The sequence below is a fragment of the Amblyomma americanum genome, chromosome 1 (assembly GCF_052857255.1).
Source record: "Amblyomma americanum isolate KBUSLIRL-KWMA chromosome 1, ASM5285725v1, whole genome shotgun sequence".
NCBI lineage: Eukaryota > Metazoa > Arthropoda > Arachnida > Ixodida > Ixodidae > Amblyomma > Amblyomma americanum.
Window position 1 is genome coordinate 122,659,190 of NC_135497.1, and position 20,410 is coordinate 122,679,599.

At 43.8% G+C, this 20,410-nt stretch overlaps 1 protein-coding gene across 1 annotated transcript in view; it reads right to left on the minus strand.

Moving 5' to 3' along the window:
• Positions 1-271: 271 nt before the first annotated feature.
• Positions 272-20,410, minus strand: part of jub (LIM domain-containing protein jub) — an 81,514-nt gene continuing 61,375 nt past the window's right edge. Inside the window, exons 6-10 of the mRNA XM_077646731.1 lie at positions 19,805-19,856; positions 19,670-19,738; positions 14,672-14,806; positions 5,931-5,998; positions 272-4,010 (exon numbers count right to left, since the gene is read on the minus strand). Coding sequence (XP_077502857.1) covers positions 5,954-5,998; positions 14,672-14,806; positions 19,670-19,738; positions 19,805-19,856 — 301 coding nt within the window. The 3' untranslated portion in view covers positions 272-4,010; positions 5,931-5,953. The remainder of the gene's footprint in view (positions 4,011-5,930; positions 5,999-14,671; positions 14,807-19,669; positions 19,739-19,804; positions 19,857-20,410) is intronic.

Genomic DNA, 20,410 nt, shown 5'->3' on the forward strand with positions numbered 1-20,410 from the left:
ACTAATTTTTTAAACTGTTTTAATTGGATTTATGTTGTGTTGCAACATCTTTGATTTAGCGCTCTGATTTTACGAAGACCCCCTTATGTAATACCCTATAAAAGGTCCTTAAGGGTTGAAGAAATGATGATGACGATGCTGAAGCAGCTGCATTCAAACATTAATATGCTGCGCTGAACAGCTGTGGTTGGCACCAGGAGGCATTTCTGCACGAATCTAGGAATGAAGTGCTGCCTGCCAGGCAGGCTCTGTGAGGAACTGTACAAACCAATGCCAGACAATTAGCAAAAGTTTATTGTCAATGAACTGTACAAATGAAGAAATGAATCTTTTACATCACCACTTAATCTGCACAGGAAAAACAATGGTCCATTTGTATTTAGCTGTACAGGGAAATGTGCAAATCAATGATAATTCTCTAAATTGTACAAAGTGAAAGTGTTTCCAGCTTTCTGATGGAACATTGCTCCAGCTTAACAGTGCTTTCCCTGAACATAAGAGCGTCCAAATTCATAACTCTGTGACAAAGATAACTTCAAATAAACTATCGCTTCTCACAATGTTTTAAACAACCCAACAAAAAAAGAATTTGTTTTCAAGTTCCGTTTTTTTCACAAAGGCAAGCCCATGGCATGTCTTTCCAAACATAAAGATGAAAGTTTGGAGATGCTGCCAATTCCATTTGTTATACTTGAACTTCTGATTTAATTGCTCCATCACTTATGCACCAAGTTGTGCGGACAAATAAAAATATGATTGCCAGCTCTACTGAGACAAGTGCTGAGACTGCATACAACTCCCCAGAATGCACTCTGAACTTGGTCGCTGAGTAACTAATAGCAAAATGCACCAAACTCGTAGGAAGCAAATTTCTCTTTTTCAGACACCGTGTGCTAACCTGTGCACATCCCTGAAGATCATGCTTCTTGCAGAAGGGCATGCAAAGGTACTGTAATACTCATGCCACATAGTATGTGCGAGGAACGACATCAAGTGCTTAACGCCATGTTTGTTAATGCCACTATTTTCGAGGTCAGTGCCAAGTGTCTTGACTTAATGGCATTTAATGGCATTATAGACCATAATGAAGATACTGGTCAGGTAATAGTAAAAATTTCACCTGCATATAAAGCTCTGTTCAAAGTCGCAAAATATGTTCACAATTGCTTCAATGTAATGCAATAACCTGGCAGAGAATGACACTGCTTTTGCTTGATAACTAGATTTCCTGGCAGAGAATGACACTGCTTTTGCTTGATAACTAAATTTAACAGTAGTCATGAACTCGCATGCCAGCACTCAGGCCAAACACGGTTTTTATCTGAAACAGTAGTAAAACTGACTACAAGGTGTGAATAAATTATGTTACTTGGCAGGATGTTGTTTCTAGCGGATCATATAGTGTAGTACAGAAACATGACATGCGAGAATCCACTTCATGGGTGAAGAAGTGGCGGTGAACTTATTAGATTGTGCATGATGTCAATGTGAAACGAAATAAACGCACTAAAACCTGACGCATTGGGCACTTGTCATCAATTTTGTGCACTTGTGGCATGGGTATAAAACTGCTTGCACCCACTGCCTTCTGCAAGTGTTTACACAGCCTCTTCATAAACACAGTGACTGCAATTCTTTGTGTGCTTGCCTTGTCTGGCAGCAGGTGCCAGAACTACAAGCAGCAAATCACTGACATAGCTTTACCATATTTTTTTTTCCAGAAAATGGGCAGCAGTCACAGTACTGCAACACATGTCATTGGTCAGTGCACTAAATGCACAAAATACAGGCAAAAAGCCACATACTCAATACCACATATTAGGCCCGACAAAGTGGCATAAAACCCACAAGACAATAAAACAAATACTTTCCTGAACACAAACCTCCATTACTTTAACATTCATCAAAAGCTAAACAGTCCTCATTCCCACTGACTCTTAAGAAACATGCCAAAAAAAAAAAAGAAAGTGATGAAATGTGGCCGTCTTTTCATATATCTATATATATATATATATCTCTATACTCCAAAAGAAATAAAATTCAGTACCTACGAGACAAAGCAGTAACATCTTTCTCAAGGTAATAATCTTAAAACACAAGCTTATTCCTAGGAAAAACAGAGAATACGGTGTGCATTTTAGTAGTCGTGCGATTGTGCAACATACTGCAGGCCCTGTCCAAGTCATAACCTTTGATCTCGAGACATCGTATCTAACCTGCACCAAGTAACGTGCAAACAGACCACTGGAAATGTAGTTCTTTATGGAACACAGCTTCCTCAGCTTTACTGTGGTTCTTGTAGCAGATGATGCTGCATGGAATGCTGAAACAATGTGAATGCGTGGAACAGCTTCTTTGACAGCCGCTTGCCTAAGGTCCACAGCTTTTCTGCACCGCTTGTTCATAACTCTATGTTAAAGCCGAGTATTCTAATGGTACTTAAAAATTCAACAATCAGTGCATTGCATGTAGGCACTGACCATGGATATGCAATTAACTAGAGCCCAATTGCTTTCTAATCATTACAATAGGCATCGACACAAGTCACCCTTCCATTCCTCTGCAGGACATTATTTTGTCAACATAAATTGGAAGACAAAAAATTGTCATGTGCATACAAAACAAAATATAAATGAAAGTAGACATTAAACTGGTAATGACAAATGGGAAGCTGCTTGTGAAAGCAGCTTTAAAGCTGCACTAAAAGAGAGAGAAAAAAAAAAGAAAAATGCAGCTAGATAAGACAACACAATTACTGTCTCGAATGAAATGTGTGTTGAGCACACAGGCATGCACGCAAGCCCGTAGCCTCTACATGTGCTCCTGCACCATCATAAGGAAAATCTAACTCTTTTCAGACCCATGTGCTAACGCTTGAGAATGTACACAGGCACAAAAAAGGGGCAGGAAAGCCGTTTTAACCCCGCCACACAATTGAGCTTGGTTTAAAGACAGAATAAACGCTGAACAGAACCACTTTCACCTACAGCTACCAAAGCAGCTATAAGCAGCATCAGTCTGTGCATGCAAACACAGGGCACAAAAGTAGAAAGAGAGGAAATAGCAGCATTTCTTATCCGGTATTCCATACTGTTCCAACACCTTTTTCTACTTAACAGAGCCAGTGACACACATTGTGAGCAGCACAGATTTCTTGAAACAAGAGTGCATTTCACTTATATAGTACCAGTTCGAACGCTGAAATGCAATGCAGCAGACCAGTAGCTTCTATGGCCTTTAGCACTGGATAAAAATTTAAATGCACAGTGAAGGCATAAAGTCTGGAGTAACCTGAAAATCACCACGAGCCCCACCCAAATAAGAGATCCAAGTCACTTGGCTCCTGCCTGGAATGCCCAGGGAGCTAGTGAAACTAGCATAATTTTCAGCTGCCTTGACAATACTATGTGTACTGCTACGTTTCAGTCATTTTCAACCCATGATCAGCTTAAATTGCTCCAGGCTCCTCTATTCAATCCAATTCAAACTGCTCTGAATTTTGGCTTTACCCTTCACTCCACCTAGTCCAGGTAGCATAGAGTTTGCAGTAAAACTATCTTCTGGGCAATGCTTGTGCTCGAAAGCTGCTCCTTTGGGCAGGAAAAATAGAGAGAAGTGGAAAATATGGGCCACAAGCAGGACAGTGGTTGCTACCACATTGGACCCCAGCGTTTTACAGTACCACAATTTTATGCCCCATGCCCACTATTCTTTCATGCGCAAGTGCTATGTACACGCTCCAACACGTACACATTCCTCATCCGCTTCAGGTGACCAGCACATTGGCCGTTTAAACAAGATGTCCTTGCATGTCTCCTCACCCAATCTTTCATTCACTCAACAGAAAAAAAAAGTGCTATGCATATACATATATATATATACCTATATATAAAAATGTCTCGCAAAGTGGTGAATGTTGTATTGGCACTGCTTGCTGCAAAAAAAAAAAAAAAGAGGGTGCCCTTCATCTTCAGGCGGCTCTTGCTTTTTGTTCCTCTTAAGGACCAGCCCTGCAGTAAATAGCGGTAAGTCCTTCAATGACAGCTTCCCAACATAAACCAATGAAAGAACAGATATATGTCCTAAATAATCCACATTGCAGAATCCATTAGTTAGGAATTATTACTTCAGATAATTGGAACCAAATGCCATCCTGCATTCTAAACCAAACATCCTTATGCAACAGGAAAGCTTTATTGACACACCTCTGAAATATGTAATATCTAAAGTAACGGATTATAAAGCTAGAATTTACAACCCAGAAACACATAGAAGAAAATATGAAATTATAAGAAATCATATCATGGAAGGTTATTAATGTATGCATAATTAACAACCTATACAACGAAACTAAAAACCTGCAATGAACACAGACTGGCCTCAGAATCCACTTCACAGGCTTCCAACCTTCAGCACAAACTGAAGGTTGTTGTAGCTCAAACCTTTATGCTGAGAACATTTATGCAGAGCTAACACAGAACTCTGCAACATACTACAGTAGCGTGAATTTAAACAAACCCTTTCTTCCCATCTGTGGATCCTTGAACTAGAGGGTGACATGTGCTTAAAACAGAAGTGTGCTTACATACACAGTCATGTCAGAATGACTTGCATGGATTAAACATACAGCAGGATCACTTTTTAAGCAGTGCAGCCATACAAAACAATGTAAACCAGAAGTTGCTCCGTGCTTGAGGCCTTTTGTGCAAAAGCTATTATGTACTGATGAAATATCTCTGACACCGTCAAGAAGAAAGACAGACCATTGACTCATTCACTGAGGCGACGGTTCCTTGCTCTTTTTTTTTTTTTAAAAACAGTACTCTTAACAACAAACAGCTCAAGAAATATGGAAATGGTATGAAACTTCCAACAGTCCTCCACATTTTAGAGAATGCAGAACAAATTTTATTTTTCAATAAAAATGCATGTGTCAAACAGTATACATATGCAACCTAGGTGACTGCAATCACATTCTCTAAGAAGTGCCTTTCCCACTGATGCCAAAGTGTTTTGGATTCTTTCAAGATGCCCAGAACCCAATGCTTTCCAAAAGAAGTTTTCAGCGCACTTTTTGTGCACTGATATAACCACTTTACCTTCCACTGTCATGTCTATCTATGGTCTGTGAGGGTTTAACGACTCAAAGCGACTCAGGCCATGAGGGACATGATAGTGAAGGGCTCCGGAAGTTTCGTTCATCTGGGGTTCTTTAACGTGCACTGACATCGCACAGCACACGGGTCTCTAGAATTGCGTCTCCATAAAAATCCGACTGCTGCGGCAGCCTTCCACCGTCCTGCCACGCTTACTGCACTCTATAGACAGTGAGGATCATGCCCATTTCCATAATCTTAAGCACCTCAAGTGCCAAGAGTGCAACAAGAACCCCACTGCATGGCTAGGCAACTGCTGCGGTCACATGCAAAGTAACCTGACAACTGCTGAATGCACTGTGCATCACAAACACTACGTCTGTTAAGTACAAAATAGTAGTAATCAGGGACACAATAATTAAAAATGAGAGGGGAGGGAAGTCAACTCTTTCATCCTAGATTCTGCAATGCATAAAAATGATAAACAGTCCTTTGCAACTTCAGCACAAGTTGGATTCTATGCTACTTAATGATTATGCTCAACTGCTGCCTTTAGCTACTGAGCCTTCACATTTATACAGCTAAACCAACGGTAACTTTACCAATGAGAACAAAGGAACAAAATATTTTCCTGTCTATCCTATAATCATATGACGAAAACAACTGCTGGAGTATTGTGTGAGTAATATGAGTAAAAAGTACACAAAAAGTTACAAAAGAAAATAAATGACACTTATAGTCCTGCACTAGAGGAATATACCTAGAAAGGAAAAAAAAATTATTGGCTGATAGCTGTACAAGCACACTAATCATCAAGCTGCTGTAAATTCTTACCCGAGAGAAAACTGTGCCAAGGTCTAGTGTAGCTGTGCTCCATTCCATACAATCTGTGCCTGTGCACCCTGCAAACATACAAACAACAAAATTAAACAAGGAGGCCTCATTCATGACTATCAAATTTTATTCAAACTATACTGCCTTTCAGAGGACTGCTCCAAAACTACAGTATGATGAATAGAAGCTTTTAAACAGTCGTTGTCTCATGTCATAATAAAACGGAATAGCCAAAGTATACAAAGTAGCCGAGACAAGAGGCTAAACACAAATACTGCTGAGTAACTGCTGATCTCCTGTATCAATATAGCAATGCTGCTCTCACAGTTGGGTCTGGATCATGAAGGTGCAAAAGAGCAGCTTCCCTAAGGGCAAAGCCAAGAAGAGGCATGCAGATATCTTAGATATCGAAGTTCCACAATGCAGTGAAGTGCCCTAAAAATGGACCTCTTCTAGAAAAACTTAAATTAAACTTGCGAACCATCTAGCACCTGAAGGCAAACTAAAACTGCCAAGTCTGGACTATCTGGCAGTCTGATGGAGAGAGAAGCTCTCCCTCGTACTACCAATCCCATTCTAAGCAATGAATCTCTGATGCAGGAGGAAGAAAAGGAGAGAGAAGGAAAAAAAAATCAGTTTAGTGCCTGAGAGCTGCAAAAATCCAAAAATCAAAGGTCAATGTTCATGACCTGGATGCATTTAAATGATGCCACATCAGCAAAATGTGCCAATTTTCCAAATTTCCATGAGGTACGGTTTTATTTTGTATGCATTTCTGTGTTTGCAAAAGTTTCTCAACATACCAACATCACTGAAATGCCCCATTTTCCAATTACTATGCCATTAGTAATTAAGATGCAGTACTGGTGCTGTATCAGTGATCACTGGATCACTGGTAATTAATAATTGAGTTTACCAAGAGGCAAGCACAGGTGCAAGGGCACGTATCAAAAACACACAGAATACTGTGAAACACGCAGCAGGTAGGACATAACACAATCACTACATAAAGAATGAATTACATTGACACATAGGTATAAAAGTAAAAAGACAATAAATAGGCTGAACACCAAATGCAAAAAATATATATTAGGCTGCTAAAAGGTCAACACAAGAAATTAAACCAGAAAATACCCAGCATGTATCAACTGTGTGAAAATAACAGACATTAGTAAGTTCATGAAAGCAATGGTTGCCAGTGAATGCGGCTAGCGCAGCAGGCAAATGTTCAGTTACAGCATGTTTTTCTGTAGTAACGAATATTCATATGTAATCGTGTTTCGGTGCGGTATGTCAGTGGAGATGGCTGACATGTGTACAAATGAAGATGGTACTACGTGTGACAAGGCATGATCTGAGCTGGTCATTAGGATGATAGATCATGTGAAAAAAATAAACAAATAAGAGACATCTGCCACTGGACAACAAGGGGAGGGATATTAAGAATTTGTGTTATGTCAGTGATGATTACAGCATGGTGATAACTGCACTGAATGAAATGAACTGAGTAATTCTGTACATTCTCCAAGGTGTTAATTGGTGAAATGTGACAAAGGTCTCAACTGGAACAAATGTAATCAAGACTGGGTCAGACATAGGTAGTATACAGTTGTTAATTCAGCCACGATGCGATTAGCTCTGGATGCTGTGTAAGTTAGTATGAACTTTCCTGGAAAGATTATTAGTAGAGGTGTGCGAATATTGAAATTTTCAAATACAAATCGAATAGGAATATGAGGAAAAAATGGCCTCGAATATTGAATATCTGTTCACTACGAAAAAAATATTTCAGAAAGTGGTATACAGGCAAATGCTGTGGCACTTAAGTTTTTCAGAACAGTGCATGCTCTTTGCAACTGAAATAAGCAAAACCAGACTTACTCCGCACCATATAAAAAAAAAAAACGTGATGTGCACAGAAATGCATACTACTTTATCAGGCAGCATAACAGCATCAAATTTGTAACGTGGTCATGTAAAATGAAACCCATAAAATGACACACGACTGGCAGCTAAAAATAACATGACGGCTAGTAAAGCCTCATTAATTCAGAGATCAAGGGACTGGAAGAAATTCCAGAATTACCTGAAGGCAGATTTATTAAATTTCCCTGTGCCCCCGAAAAAAAAAAAAATGCCGAAAGAGTGTGAGTAGACGTGAGTGTGAGCGGCAGTAATTGGATGTGAGTGTGGGCAGTCATGATTGCGAGTGTGAGTGCAGATGAGTGTGAGTGTGAGTGAGTCAATGTGAGAGGTGAGTGGATGTGAGTGGTCACGAGTGGACGAGAGTGGTGGAAATATGTGACAGCGAAGTTTGCCACGTGTGCTTTGCAATGATGGTATATGCTTAGCTTTTTTCATGTTGTTGACAGCTGATGGGAGCAAATATTCACTGCCAAGGGTGCTCGAGGGCGAGGCAGCATGCCGGTGTCTTTGGGCGACTGAAGCAAAGAATTCCGCTGGCCCGGGAACGCCAGGCTTTCCATCCTGTTCCTTACTATATAGTTCAACGTTGGCATGGGTGCAGGCTCTTTGCGGGTGCAATGAACCTCTGCGGGTTGTGTTGGGCCCTTTGATAAAATTTCGCACCACCACTGCTAGACGGATGGATGTCTGTCATGGCTCCTACAGAGCTAGAGCTCATATGAGCAGTGTTCCAATGCTTGCTGCTGAAACGACTGTCTGCTTATCGGCACTAATTAGTATAAGGTAGGATCTTGAGCACTGCAGTGGACGCTTAGGTTTTTCTGTGCCCGGGTGTGTGCATAATAGAGCTCTGCCTCTGCAATGGCCATAATTGACTGACTGGACCGGGCCCGGAGTTGGCAGGGCCTTCCATTGTCCTGCTAACAAAACTGACCTACCGTATAAACGCGTGTAAGGGCCGCACCCCGTATTCCCAAAGAAAATATTTGAAAAAAAAAAAAAAATGCGTGTAAGGGCCGCACCCAAACTTTCCAGAAAACACGCAAGAATAGCCTTCGAAATACATGCGCACAGGAACTTCGAGGTGCCGTCCATGGATGGCGCCCGAGGCCGCGGGTCATCATCATCATCTTTTCTTCTGCCGCGAGCTTCTGCTACTGTACTTCCACTATCCGTATCAGCATCGGTATCGCCAGGTCTAACTTTGTTCTGTTCTGGCTGTCAAAGCATGCGTTTTTTGGTGGTTGTGTTAGCGTGGTCGCTCGGCATAGTTGTTGCTCTCGTGCGCTGTCGTTCTTCACTTTTTCATGAACTGCCCCTGAGCATTGTCACTGTTGCACGATGGGCAAGCACCTCAACAGCTACACGGCGGGCTTTAAACTGAAACTAGTAGAGTTCGCTCTCGAACACAGCAAGCGTGCCGCGGGCAGAAAATTTGACGTGGACGAGAAGTGTGTCCGACGGTGGTGCGGACAAAGGGATGCGTTAAAGAATACCAGCTCCAAAAAGCGCGCTTTCCGAGGCAAGCCATGCAAATTTCCTGAGCTAGAAGAAGAGCTGCTATGCTATTCAATGGAAGTGCCGAACAACGGCCTACGCGTTGACAACGGACATGCTGCGCGTGAGGGCACAAGCCTTGGCGCGTGCTAAAAGCATACCGCACGAGGACTTCAAGGCTAGTGCCAACTGGGTACGAAGATTTCTGAAGAGGAAGGGCCTATCATTTCGGCGAAGGACCACGCTGTGCCAGCGGCTGCCCCCCGACTACACCGACAAGGTGCTCAGCTTTCAGAAGTATGTCATTGGTCTGCGTCGTGAGCACAACTATATATTTTCGCAGATAGCGAACGCCGACCAGACCCCCGTGTGGTTTGACTGTCCCGAGAGCTGCACAGTTGAACTGAAAGGAAAGAATAGTGTTTTTGTGCGGACAACCGGCGCGGAGCGCCAACGGTGTACCGTTATGCTGTGCGTCACCGCGGACGGGCGGAAGCTGCCCCCCTATGTCATCCTGAAAAGAAAAACGATTCCTAAAGGCGCTTTCTCCAAGGGAATTGTAGTTCGCGCCCAAGAAAAGGGCTGGATGGACGATGAGCTTGTGCTCGACTGGGTAAAAAGTGTTGGGAGAAGCGCCCAGGCGCCATGCTGGCCCGACGATCGCTCCTCGTCTTGGACAGCTTCCGCGGTCACTTGACGGGTAGGGTTAAGGAACGCCTGCGCGGTATCCGCACAGACATGGCCGTCATACTGGGTGGCTAATGCGGTGAGTTGGGCGTGTTGGTACACGGTTTTCTGGAAAAGCAGCGCTGAACAGACCAGGACAGAGACGAGGCGACAAGGACGGGCGCTGAACTGACAACAAATTTTATTGAAGGGATTCACACCTATAAACGTAGTGTAGCTACCGTTCGCGCATGCTCAGAAAAGTCAGCTCTTTTGGTGAAAGGGCGATAGAGGCTGTGCTGACGCAGCCCTCTCCCAGGCTATATATCTGATTTGATTCTGCTATTTCTCTAGTCATACGTACACTGCTCTTTCTGATTATGGAGGTGTCATCGAGTGCAGGAGTACAATCTAGGCAAGTGATATAGTGACTTGCGAGGAAGCCTTCAAAATCTTTTCCCTCGCGTGCATTTTTCACGTTCAAGGCATGCTCTCTTAACCTCTCGTTCACGCATCTCCCAGTTTGGCCAACATACGTCTTTCCACAACTTAACGGAATTTTGTAAACTACACCTTCTGTGCAATCAACATAAGGCCGCCTATGTTTTTTGCCACAGCCACGCTGCTGGGTCGCCTCCGGATTAGTGATCCTGCAAAGCTTGGACAGCTTGTGAGGGGCAGAGAAGACCACTTTCATGTCGTAACGCTGGGCTACCTTTTTCAGATTGTGCGAAAGTGAGTGTATGTAAGGTATCACAGCTACCTTCTGCCTGCGCTGTGCGCGGCTATCGCACGTATGCACCTTGCTGCGCATGTGTTTTAGGCAGCTTTCAGCGACTGAAACCAGGAGGTGGTGCGGGTACCCAGCGCTAAGCAGTCTATCTGCTTGACGATTGAATGCTTGTGACATCAGATGCGGGCTGGGAGATGCGTGAACGAGAGGTTAAGAGAGCATGCCTTGAACGTAAAAAATGCACGCGAGGGAAAAGATTTTGAAGGCTTCCTCGCAAGTCACTGTATCACTTGCCTAGATTGTACTCCTGCACTCGATGACACCTCCATAATCAGAAAGAGCAGTGTACGTATGACTAGAGAAATAGCAGAATCAAATCAGATATACAGCCTGGGAGAGGGCTGCGTCAGCACAGCCTCTATAGCCCTTTCACCAAAAGAGCTGACTTTTCTGAGCATGCGCGAACGGTAGCCACACTACGTTTATAAGTGTGAATCCCTTCAATGAAATTTGTTGTCAGTTCAGCGCCCGTCCTTGTCGCCTCGTCTCTGTCCTCATCTGTTTAGCGCTGCCTTTCCAGAATACTGGGTGGCCTCACCGGCATGCTGCAACCCCTGGATGTAAGCGTCAATCGGCCTTTTAAGGTTGAATTTCGAAGGCAGTATTCGGAATGGATGGCCAATGGCAATCACGACGAGACGCCGACAGGGCGGCTTAAGAGGGCACCGCTCGCGACTGTGCTTGGATGGATTTTGTCCGCGTGGAATTCCGTGTCAACCGACATTGTAACCCGGAGTTTCAAAGTGACCGGAATTTCAAACAGTTTAGACGGGGCCGAAGACGACTTTCTGTGGGCTGAACATTTACCTGAACACAGCACCAGCTCGGAGTCTGAAGACTCCGTGAGTGATGCCTGAAAATAAATGCCGCGCATTCCAGATTGGTTTGCTTTCACTTGAAAAAAAAAATTTTTTTTTCGAAAATCGCGTGTATGGGCCGCACCCCGAAATTTGCCCCCCGAATCTGGGAAAAAAAGTGCGGCCCTTACACGCGTTTATACGGTATTTTGCCCGGCCTCTAAACTACATAGGCTAGGCTCAAGCCAGGAAAAGACTTGAAAACTAAGTGCACTTTTCAATAAAGCCAGATGTTCTTATTTCTAACATGTAGTTAAAGCAGCCCTACGACACAAATCAAGCATGTAGTTTCTATCTCTTGTACGCATAGCATGGTGATGTCTTGATGCCCAAGGAGATAGCCGAAATGTTAAAATATAATATTTAATCTGCTCCAGAAATGCTTGTTTTTTGCCGACGTTGACAAAACATAGCGGCGATTTTGGGCAGTGTACATGAGGCGGCAACCAAATAGGCCACTCCCTGTTTGGTTGGCTGGGCATAGAAACGCGCGCACGCTGCCGCCGCTCCTTGAGCCTGGCCTTGCATGCGCACAGGAGGTTCCAGATACCGCCCATGGATGGCGCCCGAGGCCGCGAGTCATTATGATCATTGTCAACTTTATTCTCCACTGCGAGCTCCCACTATCCATATGGGCATGGGTATCACCAGCTCCAGCTTTTTGTGACTGTCCAAAGGCACAGCGGCACGGGAGTTGTGGTAGCGTGTTAGTTCACCGTAGTTGTGGCTTTCGTGTGCTGCCACCAAGTGTCGCAAATTTTAGCACCATGGTCAAGCACCTTAATAGCTACACGGCTGGGAGTTTGCTCTCGAACACAGCAAGCGTGCGGTGAGCAGGAAATTCCTGGCCGAGAACTGCGTCCGATGATGGTGCAACCAAAAGGATGCATTAAGAATACAACCTGCAAAAAGCACGCTTTCCGAGGCAAGCCGTGCAAGTTTCCCAACATGGAAGAACAGCTGCTATGCTATGTGATGGAAGTGCAGAACAACGGCTACATGTTGACAACGGACATGCTGCGCGGCTTCTTGTGGGATGAGCATGCACCAGAGCACAGCACCAGCTCGGAGTTGGAAGACTTAGCGAGTGACGATTGAACGTAGAATAAATGCCGCACATTCCCCGATTGGTGCATTTTTACTTTAAAAAAAATTTTTTTCTTCGAACATCGTGTATATGGGCCGCACCCCGAAAATTGGCCCTCGAATCTGGAAAAAAAAGTGCGGACCTTACACGCGTTTATACGGTATGTGCAGCGCAGACAACGAACTACAATGAAGGCATGTCCACAGGTTTGTCACGCATAACTACGCTGGCCAGACGTAGCCAGCCCTGCTTTTAACTGTGCCCTAAAGTAAGTGCGAAAAGCTTTCGTAAAGGGATTGATAATAAGGGAATAATTACTCATTGGCATCCACCCAAGCGCAGCCATACGACTACAAAGGAAAGCTATAAAGCTTTCTCAGAAACTTCATAGTTAAAGAAAAATTCGTTCTGGTCCGGGATTCGAACCCGGAACCACCGCTTCACCGCAGCAGTCGCTCTACCAACTGAGCTAACCGGGACGGCAAGCTTATGGTAGGCAAGCTTATGGTAGGACGAGAGCGAATTGATCAATAACTCGAAGTGGGAACAGTGTTAGTCAAATGTTTAGGGAACTCCCCAAGGTGGAGTAGGTTTGTAATAAGGGAGTAATTACTCATTGGCATCCACCCAAGCGCAGCCATATGGCTACAAAGGAAAACTGTACAGCTTTCTCTGAAACTTCCTTTGTAGCCGTAAGGCTGCGCTTGGGTGGATGCCAATGAGTAATTACTCCCTTATTACAAACCTACTCCACCTTGGGGAGTTCCCTAAACATTTGACCAAAGGGATTGATAACAGCCGCTCCCCCTGGCATCCTTTTTATCTGGGGCAAATCTGTACTTGCGGCCCGTTTCAGCCATTTTCCTTTCCGTGGAGGAACGCACTCAATCTTTTCAAAATCAATTGTGATTTCTCATGCCACGAAAATGTTCACAGTCACCACGTATGCCCAATGTGTTCATGCAGACTCACGGACACATCATTGTCAAGGTTAACTCATTATTGGTACTTAGACATTGTCCAAAACCATTGTCACGGCAAAGTCACTATTACTTAGACACTGTTCAAAAACGTGTCTAAGCATCTTAGCTGACGCTTAAACAGGCCCTCATCATCTCAGCAGCAAGAGCAGGAGCACACGTGCGTATCATCGCTTCAGGCCATGGAAGGCGACTGATAAGCGACCACGTCCTTCAAGCAACGAAATTCTGAAAATTGGCAAACATTGGCCCGACAAAGCCCCCGGCGGCTCATCACCACATCTGTGTGGGCTCGGCTCTAAAGTAGCCGCAAGCATCACTGGACAAGGCAGTAAATCTTTCATCTCCTCCGTTGTCAGCAAATAAGGAAAAATAAAACTCCAAAAGGACGTCATCCAAACACAAAGATGCGCTGCAAACTTCAGTGAGTGAACGTGAGTGTGAGTGGACATAAGCGCGAGTGAGCCACCTCTCATGGTGCTGAGGTATGGTGGTAGAAGCCTTTGTCCTGCAGTGGAATCAACCTGACTTTATGACGATGGTGATGGTGATGCCTACACCATGAAAATTCATTACGCTGCAGAAAAATGCATGCTGAAAGAAGACATCAGTTGTCCAGAACAGGGATGAACAAGGCTATTCTGTTGCGATAGCAGAAGAGTGGTAATTTGGGCTTGTTGGTAGGACAGGATGAAGATGTCAGTAGTGCAAAGACACACGGGCGAGAGCAGCAAAAGAAGTGGACAGGACGAACGCTCATCCTGTCCACATTTTTTCTCTCATCCTTGTGTTTTTTTGCGCTATTTATGTTCTGATCTCTTGCGATAACACCTAGGTACACATAAGTAGATTAATGACACAAGTCTGGGCAGACAACTCCTGGCCACTTACACTGATAGAGGTAACGTGTGCTTCTGTTTAGCGAGTCTTCTCACCTGAGGTGGTGGCTCCCCCCGGGCTGCAGACCCCTGTGCCTGCAGCCTCCGCACATGGCAGCCCTGGCAAAGCAAGTGGCCATCCAGTGGGTAGCAGCGTTTGTCCCTGTCATCCGTCAGCTGCAGGCTACACTCCTGAAATATCAATCAGCCATGAAAGCCACCCATCAACATGTCAGCACCTCCACGAGATTAAAAGCTTGGCATCTGCTTATGCACAAAACAGAGGGAAATGTGCCAGATGTGAGCCTAAGTTAACTGTGGCAAAAAAGTTGTCTCACGACACTGATATCTTTAAATCGCATCACACTACAACGAAAACATTTAGAGCCACTAAAACACAATGTAGTACTCTGTGTGCACAAAATTAAATCAAGCCTACCGCAAAGCACTGCACTATGCTGTCTGCTTTTTGTTTATCTTACATAACCCTCCTATTAATTGGTTTCCTGTTGACTGCACAGTTTTAATGTGAAAGCAGTACTTCACTAGCAATCCTGAAAAATACAATGGGTCTCTGAAGCCTTGGCCTTTGACCCTTGACCTTTGGAAGAAATTACCTTGGCCAAATTTGACTGCTGGTGAACCTGGGTGTGATCAAGATAGGCTTGATCTACCCTCAAAATGGAATTGGCCCACCTCGAAAAATGGGGCCGGCCCACCCCCAAAATATGGGTGGCAGTGGCACACTCCCGAAAATTTGACAATTGAGTTGACCCATGTTTAGAACCAACCTGGAACACCCCCAAAATGAGCTTGGCCCACCCCCAAAAATTTGAAATTAAGCTGATTCCTGTTGGGAACCCACCTGGAACACCTGCAAAATGGGCTTGGCACCCCCAAAATTTACACCGCCTACCCCAGAAATTTCGAAAACTGAGTTTAACCACATTCGGAACCAACCTGGGATACCCCCAGAATGGGTTTGGCCGATCCCTAAAATTTGGGTGGTTCACCTCCGAATTTCGAAACTGAGTTGACCCACATTCGGGACCATGCTTTCGCACAATATTTTGAGCTTAGCAATGCTAAACCACCAGCCATTTTTTCTGGCAACAATTCGCCTGGGAACAGTTTGCATTGTTGACACAACCACTGTTTGTATTTGTCTTGAATTCTATTTCTGCAGTATGAAAAAGTGGTTGTATTGTTTGGTACATTTAATTAAACACTAACATACATAAATTTATGCACATGGTGAGAACAGCTTGTGACTTCGCTTCTGCTATTTTAGCTGACAACTCTTCAGCTCTGAGCATTATTACTGATTTCTACCCACTTACTTTACAACACCTATGAAACAACTCACCACAGTGGCTCAGTGGCTAAGGTGCTCAGCTGCTGAGCCAGAGGATGCGGGTTCAATGCTGGCCGCTTTTTGTTGAAGGCAAAATGCAAAAGATGCCCGGGTGCTGTGTTAAAGAACCCCAGGTGGTATAAGTCTGCCTCTTTCTCTCTTCCTTTTTTCACTCCCTTCACTCTTTCCCCCATAGCATGGTTCAGGTCTCCACCGAGAGGTGAAACAGTTACTAAACCTGGGCCTTTCCTTTCCTCAGAACGAATTTCAACTTTCTTTTATATATTTCCCAAACACTATTCTGACCTTTTTCCCTAACTGTTCAGTTAATTCCCCACATGCACCTTGCCTGACTAATGGCACTGCTGGGCATCAGTCAAACGGAGATGAAATGCTGAATAATGCATTTGCTAGTATACTCGAAAGGTGCATGTGCTAACATTTTACAGGAACCATGTTGACATCCGCCATCTTAAAAAAAAAAAAAAGATGAACTGCATGTGTTTCCTACTTTAAAAATTTCCTGATCCTTCAATACTGGCCATGCAGTGTTGTGGACAGGCTTCATTCATACCTTCATCATAATGTTTCTTAAACACTTTCTTTCCTGGAGGTACTGCATTCTTCCACTAAAACTGTGCAGGTGCTAGTTTCCATACAGTACCTGCGCTCGCTGCTTGTTAACAAGGCAAGAGCGGGGGCTAGTTGGTGCTTCATAGTTGAGATATCGTGCCAACTTATACAAGTACCACATACGCAGAACGGAAACAAATGAAATGCATCATCTGTTCCCATTCTGTGTACTATATGGTATCTGTATAAGTTAGCGCAATATCTCCACTACCAGCTGCTTGTAACAATGAAACATGCCATTGAAATGTAGTTTTCGGGTAAAAATCAGGTTTAACCCAGTTTTTCTGAAATTCAATTGAGGTGCATAAATTGGGAAGAATTGAGTTTTACCCTAAAATGAAGGACCTTACAAATAAATACCTATAACAAGTAGATAGTGCTGGATACACGACTTCAGAAATTAATTCTTTTATGCCCAAATGTGGATCTCAGACATGTAGCAGACAGGCACCAACTAAATTAATTAACTAATTAACTAAATGTCCACTTTACCTACACTAACTTCTTGTTAAGTTTAAAGGGACCATGGCACCATTTTTCAGACTCAAGCTGTCTATTGCATTTTGTTCACTATGCATCTCGGAACTGGGCAAAATATGAGCACATTTGGTGCAGTGCGTAATCTGTAATTGAATTTTTAAATGTCCTCCTGAACCATGTGGTAGTCAGACAACACTAGCGTGCTCGCGATCCACGATGACATAACCCGATGATCACATGCTTGCTTCCGACTGAACAACTGAACTGCGCACGGTGTAGTGAACCTAGGAGAGCGGGTTGTTTGTTTTTTGGGCTACTGTTTATTGTTTGGGCTAGGGGTGCGGAGGGGTGAAGGGGGGGGAGTCACGACATGGGGGACAAAGGCCCGTGTTCTTCCCTTTTCTGTCTAGCTTCTGCCTGATCTCGATGGCTTCACCACAATGTGTCACGGCCAGACTCCGCATCAACCGTGTGTGCGGCAGTTTTGCAACAGATGACAGCGCTGTCAGTTTATGACGTCACTCAGGCTGCTTCAATATGGCCGTCGCTGCTAGGAGGAGGGGGCTTAGAGCCGATAACTTCTAATTGCAATTTCTAGTTCAAATGCGCATGTAGAGCCCTACTTCTTTTTCAAGTATGCATAACAATGTTGTGGCTAGTAAGGCGACAACTGGGGCTAGTTGGTATTCCATAGCTGTAGCACAAATGCGCTGAATTTTACAATCACAACACGAGAAACGACTGGACGAAGCGCAACTATCAACTAAAATTTATTATGGAAAATGGGACATATAAAGGAAACAGAATCCATCAAGGAGCATGCATAAGATCCTTATCCTGTATAAACGGCATGAGCTGTTTTCAAAGAAAAGCCATCTTCCTGGCCGATAGCAGTACTGAAGGTGTGCTGACGCGACCTTCGCTACAATTAGCTATGACGAAAGCCTCAATGATTTGTCTGAGCGTGTGGCCAGCACACGTTTTTTCCAGACGTGTTTTTTTTTTCCTTTTGGAAGGACCGCAAACTTTGCAGTGATCTGCCAGGGCGCCTGGGCCGCTGATGCTGCCCATGTTTCTGGAGTGCTCCTGCAATCCTGCGCTTTGTCTAGTCATGTCTCGTGTTGCGATTGTAAAACCCAGCGCATTTGTACTACATTGCGACTAGTACCTGCAACGTAGAACCACAGTTTGTTGGTAGATCATGTCATGACCCCTTTAATACCCCTGTCACACGGGCATTTCGAGGGCCCTCGAACCGATAGTCTATCGACTCAAAGGCGATCGAGCGCTGCCACACGGGCAGTTTCAATGGCGATCGAGTCAATAGCCTATCGAGTCAACGGAGTAGCGCAGAACTCCATCGAGATTTCGAGGGCCTTCGAGCGCTGCCCAAGGTTGCTAGCGTTGCTCCGAGCGGCGCCAAGCGCACTTTCGTACACGACACATTCACGGTGCAAAAACATGAACAAACATTATTCACATAAAATTTAATGCAAGCAGTCTGTAAAATTATTTTAAAATTATATTAGACTTGTTCTAAGTGCACTAAGCGCATTAATTTTGGGTTGCTTGCGTACTTAACGTTGACAACATGGCGGCACCCTGCCCGCCCGCTTCACAGCGATAACAGCTTCGTCGCTAATCCCTCAAAGCAATATCGTGTTCTAAGCTGTTGTATTCGCCTTCGATTTGCCCATTCTTACCCTCGCATAAGGTTTCAAGAGACAAATAGCGCTTGTTTTTCAGATATCATGGCGATTTCCCAGGTCTTAAGCCTGACGAAGCAGCGCTCCGACGCAGTTGGATTGGCTGGGTTTTGGCTCGTCTTGTATTAGAGTGGCTACAGCAGTGTCTGCATATGTCCGTCGCGTACGTGCAATTAAAAGGGTTTTGAACGACTTTCGCGTATGCGTGTATTTCAGCATTTAGTATACATTTATCAAATATTTTTGTTATTTTTGCAAAATCCAAAGTAGCGATTCTGGCGCCACACATCCGTGGCGTAAGACACGAGAACCATTTCAATGGCCATTGAGATTTGCCGTGTAGCAGCGGCGAGTTCGATGGCGATTGAAAATCTCGAAGACCCTCGACTCGAGGGTGATTGAAACTGGCCGTGTGACAGGGGTATTAGTCAGCTTATTTTTAAACACGAGCAACCTAGCAGTCTATGCTATTTTATGAGTTACAAATATGTTTAGTACAATGAGCCTGATTTAAATAAAGTAATGCCTTGCTGGTCAGGAACTAAGCACAGCATGGCTGTGTGAAAAAAAATCTAATTCAGCTTTAATGCAAGTAAAGAAAAAACTAACAAAATAAATTCATATAATTTGGGAGGTTTATTTTTGCACTAATGAGCAAAATTAAATGCAGCTTCATCCAAATACAGACTTTCCAATTAGAGCAACTTAAGCAAATCTCCACATTATTGATTCAATAAATATGCCTTCTTGAGAGCGTTGTGTTACCTGAGCATAAATTAATAATAAATTCCCTGAAAAATAGTTCGTACACACTTGTATAAGAGTTCACACCATAATATTAACAAATATGTGCCAAAATATACAGTTAAAAATTGACATTACCTCACAGACATAGCAGTCCACATGGAAGTCTTTATCCATTGAAACAACCCGAACAGTTTCATCTGTTCCCTGTTTAAATAAATAACATAAATGAGCACAAATGACACTGCAAGACAAATACAGATTAAACCTTACCTCCACTGGTGTAATTGCCTTTCCACAGGCTGCGCACTTTGGAGCAAACATTCTGAAAGACAAAAAAAAAACAAACAAAACTTTTCAAGCAACAGACATAGATGCTCCATAACCCTCTGTAGCAAAGTGTCTAAGATTCTGCACATGACTTCACAAATTTTTTTTCAAAGCGAGTGCTGTTGTCAGCAAGTCAAATCATGCATGCCAGCCAAATTTGATATTCCCGCTGAAGAGAGTGGTAGAGCCACTTCATGAATTGAAAAATTAATTGTAAATTGTAAATTTCAGGATTTAACGTCCCAAACCGACACATGGGATACAAGAACTCCGTGGTGGAGGGCTCCGGATTAATTAGACCATCTGGGGCTCTTTAATGTGCACTGACATAGCGCAGCACACGGACGCCTTTTGTGTTTTAATTCCATTAAAATGTGGCCACTGCAGCTGAGACTGAACCTGGGTCATCTGGCTCAGTAGCCGAGCACTCCAACCATTTAGCCACCGCAGCAGGTAGAAAAAATCATTGCACTTTTTTAAAACAAGAGAGAAAGACAAATGTCGCGAAGTTTAATGGTGCACCAATGCACAGGGTGTATTGTTTTATTA